The following is a 23,791-nucleotide window of genomic DNA, read 5'->3' on the forward strand; positions in this document are numbered from 1 at the left end:
AGCAAGTGGAGCTATTTTTACCTGTTTTCCTCCTCCAAACATGCATAAACACAGGCCTCTGCAAACACACCCACACACAGAAATAAACAAAAAGCCCAGTTAACAATGCAGCAGGGAGGAATTACACCCTGCTCACCTCTTTTTCATTAGGTAAACCCATCCAGGCCGTCCTGTGCTCCAGTTACGTAACACAATCATCCTCTGAGGCCAAGTGAGTTAGGAGTAAAACCGAAAACAGCACAACAAGTACGAAAGCAAACAGGCGCTTTGTTCATGGAAAAAAGGATGAACCCAAAGTCTTGTTGTTCCAACATCATTCAGCACTTCAATAAGCAAATTAATAAACACAAGAAAGGACGTAACAAGCAAACCATCATCAGTTTGAGATCAAGCAGCCTAAACCGGTACTGAACTTAACTCAGGTATTACAGCAATACATGACCTAAAGATTTTCATTCCTTGGTTTTCAAACTACCTGCTGAAACGAGCATTTTGCACATCAGTAGTCTGAATCCTGACTTCTATCTCAGCCACTTCATTCTGTTAACTCACACAGTTTGTAACGTAAAGCCCAGCTGTCAGGTAGAAGCTGGGTTAGAACCAGGGTTATGTCAGATCCTGCTGAACTGCCGCATGGTGGGCCACAGGGCTCGGTCCTGCAGACTTTTCTGATCCTCCTGAACATTTTTGACTTGTTTGTACTCAAGAATGTTTTTGGAATTACAAAGAACTTTAAACAGGAAGAGGGAAAATACAGTAACATAAGAAGATAATCATCCCAAACGAGACTGTTATTCTGCCTCTGGTCATACAGTTTGTTCCATCTTTTTGTTCCCAGTGCAAAGCAAATCAACGCTGGAGTACAAGGCCCCAAAAGAAAGGTAGTTGTGTTTAAGCAAATACACATAGATTTACAATTCAATGCCTACATTAAATTGTTGCCAGATATAGATACAGAAGAGTAAGAACTTCATTCAGTTGTAGGTTAGCGACATAGTCTAAAAAGGGTTTTCATGTCTGATTCTGAGCAGAGTGACAGATTTTCAAGATTCAAACATTACATAATGTTCAGAAACCACTAAATACGAGTAGGCCCTTTCCCACTTAAGACGAGAGAGGGACAGCAGATAAACAGAGTGAGCAAAGGGTTTGGTGGAATTTCAATGACTGTGGACATGGTTTGAAAAACTCTGTCCAGAACTCAGCTGAAGTAGGACAGGTCCAAAACATCTGCATTAAGGAGGCCTCAGGGTTGTCACATCTATTGCTGCAGGCATCCAGATCAGGATATCTGGGACAACCTGGCCCCGTGGACGACCTTAAACCGTAGTAGAGTGACGAGTACAGAGGGATGAAGAACTGACTAGCTTAAGAAATGATCCCCGTATGTAATCTGAAATGCTGAGGACAAGATCCCTTTGATTCTGGATTTGTTGAAATTAGAAAAAGCTCAACCATCATCGGGCCGTACAGAATGCAGCGGTGCAGCTTTTAGCCTGCATACATACAAGATCATGCAGGCTTTTAGTTACAATAAGGTTTTTAGGACTGTGGATACTCATGTGCTTTTATTGTCTTTTAAGTCTACATGTTTTTCTATTGTAATGTTTTGTATTATAAAGCACTTTCTTTTCTTTTAGCTGTGAAAGCTGCTTTACAAATATTATTACTTTTATGCATTACATGGAACAAGGATGTCGTCGCATGCTGCTGGCCTGGCTATTGCAGTTCTGTGTCACAACATCTCTGAGAAAAAGACATCCTTTCCATTTGAGTTTATCTGACTTGAGGGAACCAACATAATCCTTCCATTACAACCACAACATGAAGTCCATCTGTCTGCAAACATAATGCGCATCATTTAGGGTCTTTTAAGTGTGAACCTCCCCTGCCTGTAGTTTCCTCATTCCTTCTTATTTCCGTGTTCACACTGTTTTTAGGGTTGTATCAGCTTAAGTTAGATGCTGTCAGCTGTGTGTGTGTTAGTCTGACTGGGTGAGGCAGACTAACTCAGCTGAACTGGGATTTTAAAAAACGCCAGCAGTGCAGCACCTCCCTGCAGAGGTCTGCAGAAGTGTGGTCACGATCATTTCCAACACATGATTTGAAACCATTTGAGTCTGTTTCACTTTAAATTTGTCCAACTTGCTTCCAACACGGCTGCTGTTTGTCCACATTTTCATTCACTGAACTGAAATGCGCCTCAGCATGTTGTTTAGCTCCATCAGAAACAGAGCATTTACCAGCACATAAAACATTTTAAACTTACTCAGTAAAACTTTTACAAAGAAAAGAGATGAATGGAAAGGATACGTGGCGTTCCCTCAGTGCGACAGACCATGTAGATGCAGGCAGCCATGATGTGGGAGGACTTGCGACCGCGGGTCAGGTGTTTCATGAGCGCCATCTTGTAGAAGTTGTGGGCCGTGTCCAAACAGTGCTGGTTCATCTGCAGCTGGTGGCCCAGAGTGTTGATCTGCTGTTTAGCTGAGGGTGTACACACACAAAAAGAAGTCAGTTTACAGAGCATTAACAACGTTGTTGCAACATCATGATGTTGATGGGTCCAAGTCGCCACACTTAAGGGTTCGTAATGATGTTCTTTTAGCCACCGACTCTGGTTAATGTGTTGTTTTGGTTCTGTTGGGGCTAACAGCTAGCGTCAGTACAGTGGACCATCAAATCCTCCCGTCTCATCTGGAGAGCTGGGTGAAAATTCAAGGTGGTCTTTTGTGTCCAAGTCGGAGCAACCGAGTCCTATCCAGTACCTTCCACATCTCGAGTGCCTCATGGCTTTATTCTTAGGCCCCTACTTTTCTCCTTGTAGGTCCTATTTAGAAGGCCAGAGTTATTTTGTTATGATCTGAGTGGCCATGACTTGTAGAGTCCCCCAGGGGTCAGTCCTTGGACCTCTTCTGTTTAGTGGGGGGGGGATGGCTCTGGCTGGTGCCATCCTCTGGATGGGTCCAGAGTTGTCTTCGCGGTGGGATGGCTAGGGTTCGTGCTCCGGGATTGCTGCCTATCACCCGGGTCTCTAGTCTGCCTCCAGCCTCCGTAGAGGCGTGGTTGCCTTTGCAGGATCACACTCATCTCTGCTCACTCCTCATACTCTGCACGCTGACAGTCATTGAGGTGTCCACTGGGTTTATACTCTAAGAATTATTATACTCTGTTGTGATACATGTTTGTTTTTTTTTTTTAGGAACTCCTGATGATTGTCAGCTTTGATTTCCTGTGAAAGCTGTAGGAAATTCTCTGTTGTGTTTCTGTACAGGTGTAGCAGTTGGTTGTCTGGTGGACTGAAGGGTCGTTGCTTCTATCTGTTGTATCTTTGTCTCCTTCTTTTTTTCAACTTTTTTTCTACTGTCCATTTTTACTTCTGCCTTCTGTTCAATTTTCTCCTTTTTTTCTGTCCCCTCCGCTCAGGTCCAGCAAAATTAATTCAAAATAAATAAATAAGATTTAAAAAATCTGATTATCATGAGGAAACTTATACCCATAAAGCACCCAGACCATCATTCTCCTGCTACCATGCTGGACAGGACAAGTAAAGAAATTTAAAATGAACTGTGCCTGATGGAAAAGGAGCGGTTTCTTCTACAGCATTTTAATGTCAGTCATAAAGGTGGGACTGGGAGAGCCTAATATCTTCTGAGGTGGTACTTGATGTAAAAGCTCTGAGGACCATTGGCCTAGATGAACCTTTGACTGAACAAAGGTTCTCATGGGTCACACTCTCCATTTCCACTTAATACATCAATGCTTGAAACACATCCTCCTCACGTCACAGCAGAAATGAGACAGAAAAAAGTTAAATACATAAATATGAGCTCATCATTTTTCATATTTATGTTTGCCAGCCTTTAGGACCACTTACAGAGGACAGACAGATACAAAAACAGTCTAGTTTGAGAAGCTGTTTTATTGTAATTACACACCTGCAACGAGCACAAGGGTTTCATTACACACACATGTGCAAACACACATGGACCTGATTAACTACACTGTTAGAGAAACAAGAGTTCATGACCCGGGATGTGCTAAACATGTCGAGCAGCTCCTCACACAACCAGCAGTGTGTGGCCTACTGAGTGGGATGTCTGGGAATGTGAGCGGCTGAGCTCATCGTGTCTCATCATGCTGTTCGTATCTCAAACCAGCACATGGAAACATCCGTGTCAGACGCGGTCGCCACCTAAATAACGTCTGGATCCATGTTTGTGGTCTGAATCTCACCAATTTTAGAGACTCTTCATCCACAGATTTCAAGGCAGAGCATTTGATAAAAAGGACTAATAAAAATAAATGCAAAGGAAACAAATAATGTTGTTTTCCTCAGAGTCCATTTAGAGTAATCCCTCCTTTAATATATTTGCACTAAGTTTTGATTATTTTTAGTTCTACATCTTTGGTCCAAGTAGAAACATGTTTTGTCTCTGTAGTGGAGGAACAGTTACCTAACAGCACCTCACAGGTAAACAGGATCTAGGATCTAGAAAATTGTACATAGGGGGGCAAAGGAGAGGCAGGAGGTCTAGCCAGGGGGACACTAGACGTCCTCAGTCCAACATCTGATAATCCTTTATATGTAAAGTAAAACAATAAATAAATAAATAAACAAGATCCACAAAAAACACTGTAAAACTTAATACTAAATTACCCATTTTAAGAAAACACAGACAATGTTTAGGCTCAAGTGAAACAGCTTCCTCAAAAATAAGTGCAGAAAAGGAACTTAAATGACAGTACAGGACATATCAGCCGTCTCTTTTAGGAGAGCTGAAGAGGATAATTACTGTGCTGCGCAGCTACACATCTCACAAATATCCCACAAATCTTGTGCTTCTGCAGGACATTTCTCAGCTTTGCATTTTTATACGGAACCATTGACTTTAATGGGAAAGTGTGTCCAAACTTTTGACTTGTAATGTCTAAAAAATATATATCTAATACAGTCTCATAGTGTTTCTCCATTTTAGAATCAACATAATTTTTACTTTTATTATAATTACTGATCAAACAGACACATCAGTTAAAGTGCACATATCTGAAGTTTTAACATTTCACTGCGTTAGAATTTAAACAGGATAAAAACACACTTTATGATCCACTTTATTTTCCTGGTCTGTCAGTAAAGATGGAATCTGGTTTAACTGATCACACAGAACTGTAACTGCAGCTCTAAATGTACGAGTCTTAAAACTTTTTTCATATCCAAACTGCTCGTGTTTGTTCTAATGGAAACAAACTATGGAAATATCCTCCAATCACAGTGAGTGACTATCAGCAGCGACTAACAGGCATATTGAACCATAACCATCAATCTTCTTCGTTTCATTGGTTCCATTTTTAATTTGACTTTAACTTTGTGTTAAAACATCACCTGGAGAAAGTTGCATCCTGTGGGGCTGCACACAGATCAGCTCCTACATGTCTGACACACCACAGCGCTACGCTCACACAAGTTACCGCAACCATGTCATTTACCTGCTGAGATGCACTTCTGCATTTTCTACTTCGATGGGATATTTTTAAGCACTTTTTATCCCTAGAATATCTACAATAGATGCAAAGTTTATAGACCACTTAAAGCATAAAAAATACAAATGCAAACAATTTCCTTTTTCATGAAACTGTATGAAAGGGAGAAAAACACTGAACCAGAACACTTATAAAAGCAAGAGAATACTGAATCATTAATTATTTGAACATCCATTTCTTTTTGTTTTCGAGGCCAGTTTTAATGTACGGGAGCAGTTGTGTAAATACTGTACGTTTTCTACAGATCCTGCACCTGCTCTACAGTATAAAACTTATTTAAGCTACACTGATGCAAACTAAGCTAAAACTACGAATGTTGTGCTACACACAAACAAGATGCTAAGCCTGCTGAGGAGCGGTGGTCAAAATGAGCAATAAGTACAATAAAACTGTAAAACTGTGATTAAAAAACTACTGAAAACCAATATTAAATCTCTAAAATGGTCTAAGAACTACAGACTCGCTCCATCTCTCTGATAACCTCCACTGGCTCCCACCAAACGCTCCTATTCTCCCGCCACTTCTTGGCGCCATCGTGTGTTTATATCGCCGCAGTGCGGGATGACGCCATCAGCTCGTAACGATGTACGTCTTGAAAGGCAGGAGTCCTGGTTATTATAGTTTATTATAGTTTATTATAGTTTATCCAGGGCTCTAATCCGGGTTAAAATTCATTTTGGCAGGTATAAATAAAGACCTACTGTCCAGCTTGACAAGTGATCAATGAAACAGTCATTCAGTTATTTATCGATCGGATGTAAACAGTGGAAAAAAAAAACATAAAAAAAAAACAGGGAGAAGTGGAGCTCCACCTTTTTAATCAGACAAAAATGACAGCGCATCCCAACATCCAAACGAAGGAGAAGAAACGTCCTCACATTTAAGCCGTGAGCGTCTGGCTATGCTGCTTTTCTGGCATCATGTCAGAAAACCCTCGGCTTCTTTTCTTATGACTTCACCAGGAACCCTGAAGGAACCTCAATCAGTTTCATGATTTGAATTGTTGAAAAAGTAAAAACCAATATAAGGAATTTTCCAGGGATGGAGAACGTTGGCCACACGTGGTCTGAGATGACCACCACGTTACACACGAGGCAGAAATGACTGCAGCATCTGGATTTTCTAACCATCGGTGCCACAAAATAGAAAATAAACAGGAAAACTCTCATCAGTCACATTTATTGCTATGCTGAAATCTTGCTACATTGCTAAATATAAGTTTTTAATCCTGAACAGAACCTGCAGCGTAAACATAAAAAGGTGACTGCAGCCATGATTCCTACCAGCTTCATGTCACGGATGATAAAGCAGTCTGCAGACTCGGTCTGGAGCTTTAATTAAAGCTCTTCTCCACAGGTTAGAGTTATTTTTCTGGCCTTTTCTCAACTCTTCACTTCAAACCTGAAAACAGTGACTGAATCTTAATCAGAGCTCTGAGATTAACGATCATGTCATGACATTTACATGAACAAAAACTAGGACATCCTCAAGGAGCGTGACATTTAAACAAGTATCCAGGAGCTGGGAATACGCTTTTAAAAAGGATTCGATAAGACCTACGAACACGGCTGACACCTGTGAACGTACTCATGTACGGGACGGAGGAAGGTGAAGGAGGAAGACTAATGCCGTTCAACAAGGGAAAGAAACTGAAGATGTAATGATGCTTTGTTTTAAAATCATCTATATTATTATCTATATTATTATCTGTCATTTGGAACTTCAAAGTCAGAGTCAGTTTAATTATCAGTTTCTTCACATGTACAAAAACAAAAAGTGAAATTACGTTTCCCACTGTCCCACGGTGAAGACAAGACCGGACATTTCGACACTGAAGTAACCATTAAAAATAGCAATAGCTTTTAATCTTTATTGTTTTTAATTTTTTACTTTCTCCTTTGCTCTCTGAAGAACTTTGGGCCATGTTGATGTGTGATAAAGGATAAAATAAATAAAGTTGAGTAGAATATTTTAATAAAACAATCTTTGTTTTTTTTAATCAGTGACAGGCTGTGATAACAGATGTTACAGATGTATGTATTCAGCTGAATCAACATAATATACGTGGTTAACCAGCGTGTGGAATATTGGTGCACATGGGACTGGAGTAGCAGAGTTTTGGGGGGGGGGGGTAACTCTTTGTACCCCTGAAACCATTTCAGCCAGTAGAACAGCTGTAATTGTGTCAACTGGTGGACTTTCTGTGCATTTACTCCACAATACGAGTAATGTTTGAAGCCTTTCTTTTCTCTGTAATATAAATGTCAAGCGAGCAAACATCAGGTCTCGATGAGCTGCCAGCAACCAGCCTGGAAAGATGCTGAACATCCAGCCGCTGAGCAAAGCAAACTGTCAGGGAGTTCTGGACAGGCCGAAGTAAATTACATCCATCACCAGTTTCATCTCCAGACCTGTTCCCGTAGAGCAGAATTTCACTGCCTTGATTTCCAAATATAAAATGGTAGAAGTTGAAGGAAATGTTTCCTGAAGCAGCTGCATTTAATTTCCAGCCATTAAACTTTTACACCAGACCACCAGTACCAACATATGAGGGACTGGTGATGCACCACCGACCACACAAAGCACTGGAGGTGGTGGGACATGAATCAGTCGCTAGGGAAACAGTGGAGGCTCAGTCAGCCGCAGGGGAATGTTTCAGGAGGACGGAAAGAAATAAGAACAAGCTTTTCTATCTCAGAGACTCCAGCAGACTCACAAACATCTGTAAATCTGCTCTCATGCACACACCAATACACACAAAGCAAGATGAGGCAGCGCCCATAGTGGCCAACACACACAAAAGCACCAAGTTTTACACCAATGACTCACCATTTCCTCCCTGATACAAGAAGCATTCTCCAAACATTTCAGAGCATCAACATGACTCATGTTCGTTTGGTACGATCAGCAGTGTGTAGGTCCCTTCAGCAGAAAGACCAGAAGCACAAGAAAAAGACCAACTTGGCAGAACTAAGAAAAATGTGACCCATCAGTGCCTCTCAAGAAAATCCCACCTACATACACTGCTCCCTTTTATGTTTAAATAGCTAGTATTAAAGTCAGAATTTGCCTTTTTTTCTTGTTTGTGGCTGCAGTCCAATTAGATATACTCTTTTTTCAGTTAGGTTAAAACCACGAGAGGCTGATGGAGGACATATTACTAGCTGGGCTGGCTAAAACAAGATGGAGAGATATTCAGCCTTAGATAAGGCTGCTACACTCGTCGGCCACCTCATCAGGTCCACCTGTTCAACTACTTAACAAATCACACGGCAGCAACTCAACACATCTCGTCATGCAGATGTGATAAAGACGACTTGCTGAAGTTCAAACTGAGCATCAGGATGAGGAAGGAAGAGGATATAAGTGACTGAACGTGGCATGTTTGTTGAGTATTTACTGGGATTTTCACACACAACCATCTCCAGGGTTTCCAGAGATGGTCTGAAGAAGAGAAAATATCCAGTGAGCAGCAGTTGTCTGCACAGACTCACCAACACTGGACAATAGAAGATGGAGAAACGTTGCTGGTCTGATGAGTCTCCATTTCAGCTCCACATTCAGATGCTCGGCTCAGAATCTGCTGGAAACATCATGAAAACATTTCGGGCTGCTGCCATCATATCAATATGGAGCAAAACCTCTGAGGAATGTTTTCAACACCTTGATGAATCTATGACACCAAGAATTAAGGCAGCTCTGAAGGAAAAAGGGGTCCAACCTGCACTAGCAAGGTGCACCTGATGAAGTGGCTGGTGAGTTTTTTTCCCTGTAAAAGGGACTAAAGATGTGTTCACTCAGAGCACTGACCCTCTGTATCATCCACACTTTATCTACTAGAGCAAACTCATTTCCAGCTAATGGTACCTCTGTTACCACACAGCAGCCGTTAACAGCATCCTCCTATCTGCCTTAACACACACGCTGTGACTAAACTAATCCCCTGCATCCTCACACACTGCGGCGTTACTCAGCGTCTGACAGCGCTGTGACTCCACAGCTTCCCCGTATGAAGCATCAACAGTGGAGCAGACAGTCGTCGCCGCAGCAACCAGCTGCTTGGAGTCCTGATCTGGGCTCCCTGCCCAGCTGCCGGCCCACCCCGAGCCGAGCGGCTTGGTGCATTTCTGCATAGCTGCTGATGTGATTCAGACCTGCGATGTCAGCGAGAGAACGCCCACAAGGGATCCTGAAGGGGGGGCCGTCAGGTTGACTTTGAATCAGCTGACATTACTTATCAAATATATAGAAATAAAATCATAGTCAGTAAAAAATGTTCACATCCTGCTGCTGACAACGGCTGGATGGAATGAGATAACACGACTTTCCAGAAGGCCAAAGATAAATCATTCATAAGAGATAAAGAGACATGCAGAGACAAATCCACATTAAATTATTAGCCGATCCTGCAACTCCTCTCAGCTTCATGAAGTTTTACAGTTTCAGCTCTTCGTTGAGCCGTTCAGCCACAGCTTTACTGGTTTTAGGTTGCTCCCATATTCTGCAACAATGCAACTGTTTTCAGAGAAAAAGTCCCCAAAAAAACACACTGCAGGCCTGTAGCTCAGCAGCACCAGAGGGCAGATACGACTAGAGGAAAACTGCTGAACACAGTGGAGCTTTCAGCAGCTGATGAGCCAACAATGCACATCAGGAGATGATTGCATACACTGCCTACATCCTAGACTGTTTATGCTCTTATATTTGTCTCCTGTAAAGATTCCTGACATTTATTCAAAGTTTAAACAACATATGCACCAGAAAAAACAAACGTTACAACACAAACTCTACTAGACTTGTAGCTGTATAAAACATCCAAAGCAGTGAGGTGGAAAAGCTGCTTGTGTGGCTGAAAAGGTGCATTTATGACTGAAGAGAACAAACAGGATAAAAAGATCCAAAGTTAATCTCCTCTGAAAATGTAAAGACTTTAATTACTCGGCTGAAGTTAAAAATGCAGACGTGTTGCAACAGAGCTGCATTAAGGCCAGAACTCTGCACGCAACGTGAAGTAAACACAGGTTACATTTCATATACTGCTACGTAAGAAATAATCCCTCAGTCGAACTGATTTTCATACATTCATCCAGGGCTATAATCCGGGTTACATTTCATTTTGGCAGATATGAATAAAACTTACTGTCCAGCTTGACAAGTGATGAAGGAAACTATCATTCAGTTATTTATCCTTACAGGAGTTTCACTGCATTTCCCATAAATCATAACGTATCATACATCCATTACATAAAGGTTAAAGTAAAGTCATTTGACATGTTTACACGGTCACTGTGACGTCCTGCAGGTTTCATCACCAACAGCTACAGTTACGTTTTCATATTCTTGGTTCTAGGTGGTGCTCAGTTTGTCTTCTTATAGGTGCTCCTGATGATAGTCTGCTTCGTTTGACAGAAGCTGTAGGTGTTTTCTTTTTTTTTACAGGTGCAGCAGCTGTTTGGTGTTTGATCTGTTGTACAGTTGTTGCTAATTTCTATCTTTAGTGTCTTTATTACTCTAGAGCCTTAAAGATGCACTACGTAACTTTCCGACCTTAAACGCCGCGTTCCGGACTCGTTTAGTGGCACGGTGGCGCAGGGTGCGAACCACAGGGGAGCTGGGGGAGCTATAGCTCCCCTTAATGAAACATGAGCTCCCCTAGAAATAGGATTTATGAAATGTTGGGGGAGCTATATAATACTGACAATAAAATGTATGCTGATTGCTCACAAATTCACTGTAGCCTAAAGTATGACTATGGATGCTGTAATTATTGTGACCACTGAAGCGTGGCGGCGCTCCAAGTTAAACTTCCTGTAGATCTACGTTAAATACAAAATAAAAGAAGTAAATGCGTAAAAGGTAAGACCTGCTTTAACTATTTACAATATGGGAAACTATCATTGCTCATTATATTGTGTATGGCAAGCATCGCTGTGTACGTGTGTGATATGTGGGGAATATTAACTGTGTAAGTTGATCTTCGCAAAAAGAGTGGTAAAAATTTTTTTTGCAAGGGACATTTGCACCTGTTATGTATTATTGTTGCATAAGAGTTGTTAACCATTATGTATTGGTACGCCTATGTTCTGTGGGGCAAGCTGTAATATCAGCTGGCATCATGTTCTTACTTGCCGAAAAAAGATAGGAAATGCAAAAAAGCGGCTCCCCCTAAGCCCACGGTATGGTTCGCACTCTGCGGTGGCGTCTACTGTGTGCAGCAGCATCTTGAGACTGAGAATTTATATTATACAACTTGCTCTTCCAGGACTTGCATGTCGCATGTCGTTGCAGCTGAGTTTCACTTGACGCAACACGTTACACGCTAGTGAAGGATGTAACCACACCAGCCGTTTTGAAAGCGCACCGTGGCCGATTCAGCAAAGAAATGCAAGACATCAGAGGAAAAGTAAGAGAGAAAGAGACAGAGTCGAGATAAGACTGTCTTTTCCTGGCTGGAGAGAGCTCACAGGATGAGGACGGATGCTGAATTAGCCGTCTGCAGTGCATCTTTAAAGTCTTCTAGCATTGTGCCGGATCTCCAGCATGGGGAGTTTTTGCGAGGGACAAAAAAAAAAAAAAAAAGAGACTATTTAATAACTTGATATGTGCAGTAATATCACGCAGTGTTAGTCTGCCAATGATATGAGACAAACACAGTTTTGTTCTCAAACTAACACATTAATAACCAATCAGAAGCTGAGTAGGGCCTGGGAAAATGCTTAGTTAAGAGATCCAGATGCAGCCTAGACCGATGTTCGACCGTAGATACGATAGAGCAGAGACGTTGACAAATAGCTTGTAAACACAGGCTACGGTACATACGTTTTGTTGGTACGATGGAGGGTAGATTCATCTTGAGAAGCCGTCCTAATCGATCAGGGACAAATTAATATCATGGACACTCTCAAACACCCATAAACACACTGGTGGGAGTGTGCTAACCAAGCGACAACCTCCGGCGGTAAAATGTGAAGCCTATGCGGAAGTGCAAAAAACTGCAGTTCCCCCCTCATCCACTAGGGGCTCAAAAAACAGAGCAAATCCCCATAGACTCCCATGTTAAAAAGACCAACTTCACAGCATAAATAAACATGTTTAAAGCCTGGTACAAAAATCCATTTTAGGATTAAAGGGTCAAGTTTACCTTCATGACAACTGTGAGGGGGGGGATTTTTTTCTAACTCCAAACATATACTCAAGTTTAAATCTACAGAGTTCCATTTCCTTTATATCCATTAAACTTCCCTTTGGTAAAGCAAATTAGTTTGGCACAACATGGCAGCCACACCATCATTCTGCCGTCATGATGCTGGTGATGGCAAGTTAAAATAAATAAATAAAAACTTTAGTTTTCTACCAGCTATGTAAGTTAGTTATTAAAAACAAAAAGCTTCATTTAAAGTCCTGCATTCATCAAATTATAAAATGAAAGATTGACATTTGCACCAATGGCTGCAGGACACTTTTATTAAGCAGTGTAGCGCCCCCTGCTGGCCACTCACCTCTCTGCAGTGTCTTAGCCCGGGACTCTGATGCCATGCCCGTGAAGTGCCCATCCCCAAAAGATGGATGCCTGGGACCACCTGAAGAAAAAAGGAGACAGATTGTCACAATAAATATTCAGCCAAACATTTTAATCTCAGGAAGAAAAACAGAAGAATTAATTTCTCATTTTGTCCCAAAGATGAGTATGACATTTTACCAACCAAGATATGAAAAATGAATAATGTTGTATGAGGTACAACTTGTAGTCTGTGTTCACATTTTAGAAGAGAAACAGTCTGAACTTTCATTTCCACTGATTAAAAACTGGTGATCAACTTCCATTGTGATCCAACAGCATCCTCTAGTGGACAGTCTGTGAATTACAGCCATAAAATCCAGCAACAGGACAGCTATGTGCAGACTCAGCAGAAGTCAAACATCCCGCAGGTGGAAGGTCACAGACCTGAAGCTAAATGTTACACACAGATAAGCAGCAATGGACCAAAGAACATCCACTCACACCAGAATGGACACAATCTGCAGCTTCTTGATGTTAAATCATGATTTTAGAAATCACTAAGATCAGGTAACATTACAGACATTACCTCTATGAAAGTTTTTTAAATAATGCTCTTATTCTTTGTGATTTCACAAAAGAACAGGGGTTCCTTTTCTAAACGCTATCAGAAGAAAAGACAACTTTTATGATATTTAGAAGAATTTTACTTCTGTCCTCCATGTGCTCCATTTCTCACACGGCTTGATTGATCATATTAAACATGTTTAAAACTTTATTGTTAATCAGACCATCAACTTTAAAATGTTTCATTTTAAAAAAACATCCATCTCTGTATAGCCATTGAAGCAACGCTACCTAGCTTTCTGATCTCAACTCCATGCTTCTGAATCATTTTGATGGTCCTCTGACATCATTGTGCACATTTCTGGAACCGCTGCTGCCCTGCAGCATCCGGAGGCTGAGAAATCAAACCACACTTAATTCATTCGTGTTCCAGCCTGGAGCATCATGTGACGCCTGTGTTATGCTTTACAGCATCATGTCACATGCCAACAACTGGATGTTAACACACTGGCTTGTTCGACTGTGTGCGTTCCCGTGACGACCATGACACTATCGACGTAACACCGGAGCAGAAATCCTCCATCTGCTCCTCACAGGAGCAAGATGCTTCCATCTTCACCTGCCTGAGAATCTAGAAAACTCTCACATTTTTGTCTGATTTTTCAGTAGGTTGACGTGTTTGTAGCGTGAACTCTGTCCTCTGATGGAAACCTGCATGTGCATGCATGTGTGTGTATGTTCTCATTGCCGTGGTCACAGAGAGCAGCTACGATGATCTGATTTACATGATACCGTCATGTAAATCGGATAAATAAGGCTGTTTACTTTTTTGATAAAATGAAATGTAAACCTGTTCTAGAGGAAATATGAATTTAAATGACCACGTTGATTATGTTACATACATATGAGTGTGGTGACATCACTTCATGTTGTGGAACGTGATGGTGTCTGTTAGCATTAACTGCTAATGTAAGTGCCTGCTGTCTTAGCGTTAGCTGCTAATGTAAGTGCCTGCTGTCTTAGCGTTAGCTGCTAATGTAAGTGCCTGCTGTCTTAGCGTTAGCTGCTAATGTGAGCATTAATATGCTGCAAAAGACTTTAAAGGTAAATGTAATCCACACCGGTGAATGAAAACATCTGAACTTGACACCATCTCTGCATGAGAAGCTGATGTTGGACAGAGGTTGACCCTAATCTCTCACGCGAGAGTAAGGTCACATTTCTGGAAATTACAAAAAAATATAATAATAATAATAATAATAAAAATATAAATAAAATTTAAATCAATCTCCAAGTTTTATGAATCGATATAGTATTTTTTTTCCTTTGAACTGATTAAAATTATTATTTTTTAAACCCAGCCCTACTGTAGTATTATGAGTGAACGAAGTAATAATAAATAAAACCTCATTATTCTTAGAACCTTTAAAGCACAACGTCACTTTTCATTTTTTACTTTTCCTGCTTAATACGCCCTGATGATGCAGAAAAAAAACCTGTCCTGTCAGTTCTCCGCCAGTCTGCAGGCATTCACAACTTCATACAACCAAAACATGCTCACCAGCACAGACTGAGCAGCAGACTTCACATGGACCCGGCTTTTTCTCCAATAAAAACTTCAAAGAAAAAGCAGACAAAGAACAGAAAATTTGTCTGGAGGAAACTTTGAAGGAAAAATCCCTGTTCCTCATCTCCATCATCTCTGTTTGTGAATATGTGCACACACAGAAACCACTTCCTCTACCTTATTCCTCCTGGGATGTTCCCTTGGGGCTGGGATGTACTTGCTGCAAACAACGGGAGCATAATGTGGCCAAAACGCTCAATACTGGAGGTCGCCACCGGGGGCAGTACACAACACTTGGACTCAAACTGTGAAAAGGTCAATCTACTGGTCACATTGTATTTCCGGGTCATCAACCCCCAAAACACTTCCAATTTGTTGCCAACTGTTCAGGCACGAGTGTTCATCACCGTGTAACAGGAAGGAAAAATCATATAAATGCCGGTAGTCGTGGACAAGGTCAGAACTATCCGCCATTGTGTTTACCTCAGACATGTTGTGTTCGTGCTCTCGTTGGCACGAGCGCCACTAGCGTTCAAGTCAATATTCCAACTCACGCACACAACACGTTACCTCACGTCAACACGAGTGGCCTACGTACCAAACGCACGCTAAAACAAAGAAAGAAAACAAAATAAGCCTTCGAGTTAAAAGCTCATCGAGAAAAACCAAAAGACCAGATCAGGTCTTCAAAACCAGATCAAATGATCCAGATGTTACAGGTGTCTGAACTGTTCAGACACATCAGTCTCACCTTCTGATGACACAAACTGTCCCACAGCCAGGGAGCCTCCACCTCCCGTCTCCACGAACTCCACCTCGGAGACGATGATGTTGTCCTCCAGCACGGTGCCGCAGCCCATGCAGACGGCGTCGCCACGCGCCTGGTCGACATCGATGTTCGAGCTGCCACAGTTCTTGCACACCTTGGAGCTCATGATGCAAGCCTCAAAACCTGGTGGGAAAAATGGGAAGAAAAGTAAATTTAAAGGCTCCGTTTTCCCAACTATGTTCTGAGCATTTTTTTTTTGGACAATCACACAAAGATGGCTGCTTGACTCCTTGGTGTGGAGATAAATAATCTTTTTTCACATACACAGTGTGTCCCAATTCAGGGTCTGCACACTTCGAAGTGCAGATTCGTCGGCCACGTACGTCATCGCGGTGCGCGAAGTACTGTCCCAATTCACAGAATTTGAAGGACCCTCCGAATCCACCCTTCGAATCCGCACTTCGTTTGGCCTCAAACGAAGGCTGCTGGTGATGCATCCTTCGCGGCCTCTTTTCTCCCACAATTCATTGCGCACAGGACGGTGGCGAATCAGCAACCTCAGAAGAGTCGTATTAAGTTTAAATAAAGTTTTATTTAAAAAAAAGTTTGTTTTTTTAACTACACCTTAGTATATACGTTACAAAATCAAGTACATTTAAAGCATGTTTGTTAAATGGTGACATTAAAATTCGGTAATATTTGATATTCAATTACTTTTAAGGAGTTAATGAAGTGTGTACCGGCTGGAAAAGAACAAAGCCTCAAACCGTGTTTTTCTTTCTTTTTTTTTTTTTTTCTTTTTTTTTTACTGTCGGTGTTGCTGCTCCGTGTTCAGCGTCTACTGACGTTTCCTACGAGTAATTTCAGAGGTTTAAGTGATTAAACGTCCTGTGTTGTTGCTATGGGAAATTCTTGTAGACTAGGTAGGCTGTCCCATTTCACGAACGTTAAGCAGACTTCGAAGTGTGTAGACTCCGGAGGACACTCTGTAGCCTACGTAGTCTGCGCACTTCGAAGTGTGCAGACCCTGAATTGGGACACAGCAACAGATAAATGTCGACAGGTTCTGCACAGAACCTCATCTTTTTTATTTTTTTTTTTGTCTTTTTAAAAAATCTTATTATTTTTTTATTATTTGTTTCTTATCTCTGAGGACATTCTGCATTTTCAGTCAGATGCATTTACTGATCCCAAATTATGTTTTTTGTTGTTTTTTTGGCACATTTCTGATTCTTGCACATCTTTTCAGTAATTTTGCTATTGTTTTTGTCTTACTTAGGCTATGTCTACAGAGAAACAAGTCCGGATGTATCCACTGAAGTTTATTTTATTGTTTGTGTATTAGTGTTTCAGCCACATGGAACTGTTGTTTTGGAAGCCTGGAAGCAATTATTTTTAGGGCTGTCAAATTATTAAAATTTGTAATCAGATTAATCACAGTTTATAAAATTAATTATGATTAATCACCATTATTCCTGAAATTTGCCCGTTTTTACTGTATTGTATTAACAGAACAAGCCGATGCTACAAATATTTAGTGCCATCTGACCTTCCCTTGGGCACATATTAGATGTCCAATGGTCAGTAAAAGCAGCATGTAATTATTTCTATATGTTGTTCTAAATCATCTCTACCATGTTCTAGATCATAATTCAGAATTTATATATAATCTCACCAACCGTCTCCATGGTGATAATTTCTGTCCTAAAAGCAGCAGATGTGACGACTGAAGTTCAACGGCCGACATTGATGAAGAAACTCTGATAAAACTGATGATTTGACTAAAAACATGTTTTCCTTTTATCATTGAAGTGTGAGTGTTTGTGCAGCAGTGATAAAAGTCCTACAGCAGCATCACCCAAAGTAAACACCTGCTGGTAAAATACATCACTGGCTGTTTGTTGTACTTTTTTACATTAGATGATCACTTTAGTTGTAATAATCAGTTAAATATTTCATAAAATCTAGACCTAAAAAAAAAGGTCTCATTTGTTCCACCTTTTCCTGGTCAGGGCTCCTGGCCCCCCTTTTCTAGATTTTCTAGATCCGCCCCTGCATAGCTGAAGTATAAACCCTGTCTACCACCAGCCAGCTACTGTGTTAGAGAAGGTCTTTCCAAAAACAACACTTTGGGGTAAATATGTGACGGTCTGAACCATGAACCGCTAGTTTCCTCCATCTCAGCTGATCCATAAACACACGCAGCAAGAGAGGAAAGCCGATCAGCTGATCACCGACAGCCCCCATGATTCCCGGAACAACATGAGGAGAGGAAGGAAACAGTCGCGGTAGACAAATACTGATACGACCAGAGATCCACTAGAGCAGACACGTCGGTCCAAAAAGCAGGAAAGGTTTAAAAGAAGACTGCGGGAAAAGTGCAGGTGTGGCTCATCTCTTCCATCGCACCACGTCCCGCTGTCATAATGGAGAAATGGCGGATGTATGGCGCACAAGCGTTAACGGCACTAAAAATATTAACACATTTAATTACATAAGTTACCACAATTAACGCGTTATTTATGTCAACCCTACTATTCTTTTTTTAAAACTGGGTCCAACATGAAGACATTTTCATATTTATTCACGTTGGGACCCGGTTTAAAAAAACGAGCTTTTCTGCCTCTGAAAACACTGGTTCCACGTGGACACAACATCCAAATGATAAAAACAAGAGCAGAGACACCAGAGGCCTGTACTGCCAAGCTGGATTTTCTCTTATCGGGGTAACTTCAGGGTGAACTCTGTGTTTTCTGTACTACGAGGCTGGTTCACTTCTTACCAAGCTGTATCACCGCAGCAACAGACGCTGAGCGGCTAACCTGCTCCAGAGCAGGTTATGTTCTGGATAAGAGATCAGCGAGTATAAAAGCGCCACCTCCTGACCAATCAGATGGTGGCGGAATTGATATTCCAACATATAACGCGCTCACATGGGATCCTTTAAAGAACTGGGAAATATGAGGTAAATAAAGCATTTTTTGTTTGTGCTGTAATACAGTGATCTGAGTGCTGTCAGGTTATATTGTCCCATTAATTAATATTGATAATCTGACGAACTTACGCATTAACAGAGTCTGCAGTTTTCTGCCAGCATTCCTTCCTGGCTGGTGTTGCTTTTAGCCTGAATTATATCTTTAAATTCTTGGTATTTTTGAAGAATAATAGTCTGCTCCTCCATGGTAAAATACACTGCTCTGCAGGGTTTGTCCATGTTTGTGATTGGTCAGAACCTCCAAACACCCCTTTTATGTGAACTTGCACTAATCTCAATTGGAAAACCCTGGGTTGACTTACCGAGTTGATAACCAGCTTCCTAGTGCAACTTATCCAGATCCTGAATGTCTGGGTAAGTAAACCAGGTAACGGAGAGAAATCCGGGGTATGTTAATCACACTTCGTAGTACAGGCCTCTAAACTTGTCTCCATATGGACATACCATCAGTGTTATTAGGTGCGCATACACACTGGCAATGATCGTCCCTTACACAGATAATCAGTGGAGCAGTGTTAATGTGCATTTGGACTTTAGTGTGGACCACAGAAGCAAACTTTGGTCCAGGTCTCTGTCCACTTGGAATTCAAATCTGATCCGGTGCGTGACATGGTGGATATAATTTGGTCCGTTTAACTGTGGTCTGAAAGCCCCCGCCCAATCAAACCGCATTCACCGGACTATCCAGGAGTTAATGTGCTCTTAAAAAACTGGCGCTTTGAGCTGCCCCTTGGTCAGCGCCCAGCAGACCAGCTCTGTAATCCATCTATGAGGTCTCTGGGGCCCAAAAGCACATCAGAGCCCAGGACCCTCAAAGGAATTGATCCGTCCATGATGATACCTTGTTATTCTTCCTACAATGCAGTTATTTATGCAAACGTGTTGTCATTGTAATTTCTTAAATAGTGGTTCTTCCACCGCTTCTGTCTCCTCTGTGTACCTCTACCAGATGAAGGCGGTGCAGCCTCCAGCAGTGATTGTGCAGAACTTCACTTCTCTCCTCCCATTAGCCGGCCAGCTACGTGGCACCCTCAGGAGCTGGAGTGCTGTCCTACCCCAACAATACGTCTCTAGTGGGGCCGAAGTTCATCCATCAAACCCCTAAATCTGACTTCAAAACGTACTTCTGGTGTTTTTATCAAACTTTTATGAGGAGCAGCAGGAGTGTCACATGGAGCTGATGACAGGGAGGCCAACGGCGCCGCTAACCGGCAAAGCAACCACAGCTAAAAACGGCGTGGACACGAAAATGACCACCTCACACTCAGCCAGGCACAAGCATAAGAAACGTGTACTGACACCGTTCATACCTTCAGTCCGGCGAAGTTACACAGCAGCAGTGTAGACACGCCGGGGCGCGTGCTCCTCCCTGGAACACGTGTTTCCAACTAAACCAGTGGGTTAAAGTGTTTTACACTCACTGTGGGGGTTATCTCACTGTAACCGTGGACTGCGTGGATCAAGCAAGTGCGTGACAGCACGCGCTGTTTCAATGAATGCAGAAACAGCAGAGAACCCCTGACACAACACAACATGTGCGTTTGATGCGAGGCAGACGCGGACGAAACCAATGCTGAGCGGAGGGGTGTCCGTGTGTAAGGGCGATGTTTAATTTAATAACATCTGCACATAAAACTAGCTTTCATTTTTTAAATTAGTAAGAAAATAAATTTCTTTATCATCATAGTCTGAAATCCTTACAGGGCAAAGATGCTTCCTGAGATAAATTTATACCAACGACAGAATCCCCTCTGTGTTGGTACGTATGAACTTCCGACTGCTCTTTTAAATGGACATGTTTACTTAACAAATTATTATTATTATTATTAGTAGTAGTAGTAGTAGTAGTAGTAGTCATTATTTATTTATTTATATAGAAAAAAAAGTACAACACTCACATTTATCTCCAGGATAAAGTTTATTTAATTGTATTCTTCTTATTATTATTATTATTATTGCATCCCAAATTTAAGTGTTTTAATATAATTTATAGTATTAAATAAAATGACTCAAATTAATGGCTCACCAGTAGACTTGTACAGAGCTTCATTTGAAAAATCTGATACCTGCAGGATAGTGGGCTTTGAGGATCAGGGTTGGGGATTACTGCCCTAAAAACATAGTGATTAAAAAGCAGCAACTTCAGTCAGAGTCTTCTTCAGCTCTAGTAATCCTTTGCAAACAATCAGTCATGAGTTAAACTTTAACATATTTTCTCTTTGAGAAAATAACAAAGTTGTATTATATTTTTTGTTTATCTTCATGCCCTAGAATTTTTTATTTTTTTTTTACTTTTTCTTCCAGATTGGCTCTGCGATAGACTCGTCTGCTAGTTGCTGGGATAGGCTCCAGCTTCCCCGCAACCCTGAATGGAATAAATGGTATGGACAATGAATAAATGAAAGAATGTCTTCTAGAAATCAAAGTGTTAAACTTGCTAATGAACATGCAAAATAGATTTAATACTAATAACATTTTACAATCACTAACATTTTTACAACAAAGTACAAACTTCTGAACATGATAATGTCAAAAGATCAGTACTTATTGATCTCTGGAGGAAAAATAGTGGGATTTTATATCTGAATATATTTCAGTTGATTTAATATTTGCTACACTTAAAATACATATTTCATGGGAAATGGAGTAATTTTTTTTTTACCTGAACTAGACATTTTTAATTTAAAGGTACATGTACCCATTTCTGTACAGCTTCAGCTAACCTCAGCTCAATCTCATCAATCCATGTTTTATTCCAAATATAACAAACATATCAGCAACACATTTTTCTATTTCAGGAAAAATATTAGCTCATTTTGAATTTCATGGCAGTGGATGAATTTCAGTAGAGAATCATGTCTGTTTTTAATGCTGTCTGAGGTCCCCCAAATCACCAGCATTGTTTGATCTGCAGCCTTGTCCCACGCGCACAGAGATTCCTCCTGATTCTCTTAATCTTCTAATGATATTATCCACTGTACATAGATGGTGGGATCTTCAGTGTTAACATCTTCATGTTGAGGAATATTTTTCTGAAATTGTGTCAGATTTATGAACCTCTGTTCAGCTTTCCCTCTGAGAGACTCTGCCTCTCTGAAATGCTCCTTTTATACCAGTCATGTTCTGTCCTTACACCAGTTAACACAATTAGTTGTCAAATGCTCCTCCAGTTTTAAATTTGTACTACTTTTCCAGCCTTTGTTGCCACTGCTCTAACTTTTCAGAAATGTGCTGCTGCCATCGGATTCACAATTAGCTCTTATTTTCCAATCAATTGGTAAAATGTCTCCGTTTTAACATCCGATATGTTGTTTATGTTGTTTGGAGTAAAATGTGGGATAATGAGGTCAGTAAATCATTGCATTCTGATTTGTCCCAACTTTTTAAAACTAGGTTGTACTGCTCCTTCGTCCTGTAAGGAAAACAGATGGAAAAGTCTGAATGGAGGAACTGGAACTGGGACTGGAACTGGTTCCATCATGACTCGATTCGTTGCACAGCCTTTTACAGTGTTGTCTGTGTGTGGGCTTTTAGAAACTTTATGAGGAAGAAACAAACTTAAATGAATCACAAATGTATAAATACTTGATTTTATTCTCAACAGGGTGCAGTGTGTCATTCCAGCAAAGTAAATGAGAGGGAATAAAGTGCAGATAGAAACACTGGTTAAGTAACATCTGGGTGATTTTACACTTGGTACAAAATAACAAAAAGAAGAAATATTTAAAGAAAGAGCTGCACAGCCAGTCTCTTATGATCATGTACTCAGTTCAGTTTAATTTTGTTTAATTTTATTCTCATTAGTGTAGAACTTGGTAATATGATCATTTTTGGCGACACCAGTGCAGCTCCTCTTCAGACAACCCAAGCAGAACCACACTGGAACATTCCCCCTTTTCCATGTCTGTTCTGAAAGCTTTAAACCAACTGATCAGAGTTAATTTCTCAGCTGAGCAGCATATAAACATGATCATGTTACAGAATGGAGCTGAAAGCAGTTTTTACTGGCTGTTGGACGACGAGAGAAAAAGCCGACAAGTTCGACCAACAGTGTGCTTCATTAAAACCTTTTTTCTGTTTCTTTATACCCAGAAAAAGTACAGACGATTGTAAAAACTTAAATTATTGCAATTTCATTAACATTTGGAAGTCTGAGGTAAACTGAACATTAATTGTTACTGATCTGAACTACATGGGCATGAGCTCGTACGGAGAGACAATGCTACGACTCGCAGCTGCTGCAACACGACGAGTCTGCAACAAACAACAAGCTCAAGTTTACAGCTGAGACTCGGATCTCTGAAGCTCTGCTCTGTAACCAGGTGGGAGGCGGGTTTTTCTGGAAGACAACCGTCTACATGTAAAGTTCATGTCTGAAACATCGCACCTCTCTGGAAGACAGACGGATGTAAACATAAATGTTGTCAGACACTCGCTGAGACAAATCTGAGCTGCTCAGCTGGAAACGCACGTTTTTCTTCTCTTACTGGAGCTGCTGGTTAGGGTGGTCTCCATATGAGGCCAACTGCAAACTTTCTTGTGCTTTCTGATCATTTACATCCTAATAATTGGTAAAAATACATTTTTAAAAACACATTTTTCCTCTAAGAGAAGCATTTTCTCAAGATTACAAACATACTGCAAGTTTAACTTGGGATCGCTGATGAAGTCCGGTGGATTTATTCACATTTAAAAAATAATTTTTCATCTTCAGGAGGAAAATATGTTGACAGTTGTGGGATTAAAACTTATATCCCTCATAAATCTGTAAATACAGAACTAGAAGAGAGGAGAAACGTTTGGACGTCGAGCCTCAATTTGAAACCAATGAGTTTAATTTTAGAGTAAAAGTGT

The 23,791-nt window shown here is 40.9% G+C and overlaps 1 protein-coding gene across 2 annotated transcripts in view; it reads right to left on the reverse strand.

Annotated features, from left to right (window-relative positions):
• brf1a (BRF1 RNA polymerase III transcription initiation factor subunit a) overlaps positions 1-20,508 on the reverse strand; it is a 146,450-nt gene extending 125,942 nt beyond the window's left edge. For both annotated transcript variants that reach the window (XM_041971648.1, XM_041971647.1), the window contains exons 1-4: positions 20,248-20,508; positions 15,925-16,125; positions 13,041-13,121; positions 2,314-2,487 (exon numbers count right to left, since the gene is read on the reverse strand). In XM_041971648.1, coding sequence (XP_041827582.1) covers positions 2,314-2,487; positions 13,041-13,121; positions 15,925-16,108 — 439 coding nt within the window. In that variant the 5' untranslated portion in view covers positions 16,109-16,125; positions 20,248-20,508. The remainder of the gene's footprint in view (positions 1-2,313; positions 2,488-13,040; positions 13,122-15,924; positions 16,126-20,247) is intronic.
• Between the last annotated feature and the right edge of the window lie 3,283 nt (positions 20,509-23,791).

Source organism: Melanotaenia boesemani, chromosome 20 (genome assembly GCF_017639745.1).
Source record: "Melanotaenia boesemani isolate fMelBoe1 chromosome 20, fMelBoe1.pri, whole genome shotgun sequence".
NCBI lineage: Eukaryota > Metazoa > Chordata > Actinopteri > Atheriniformes > Melanotaeniidae > Melanotaenia > Melanotaenia boesemani.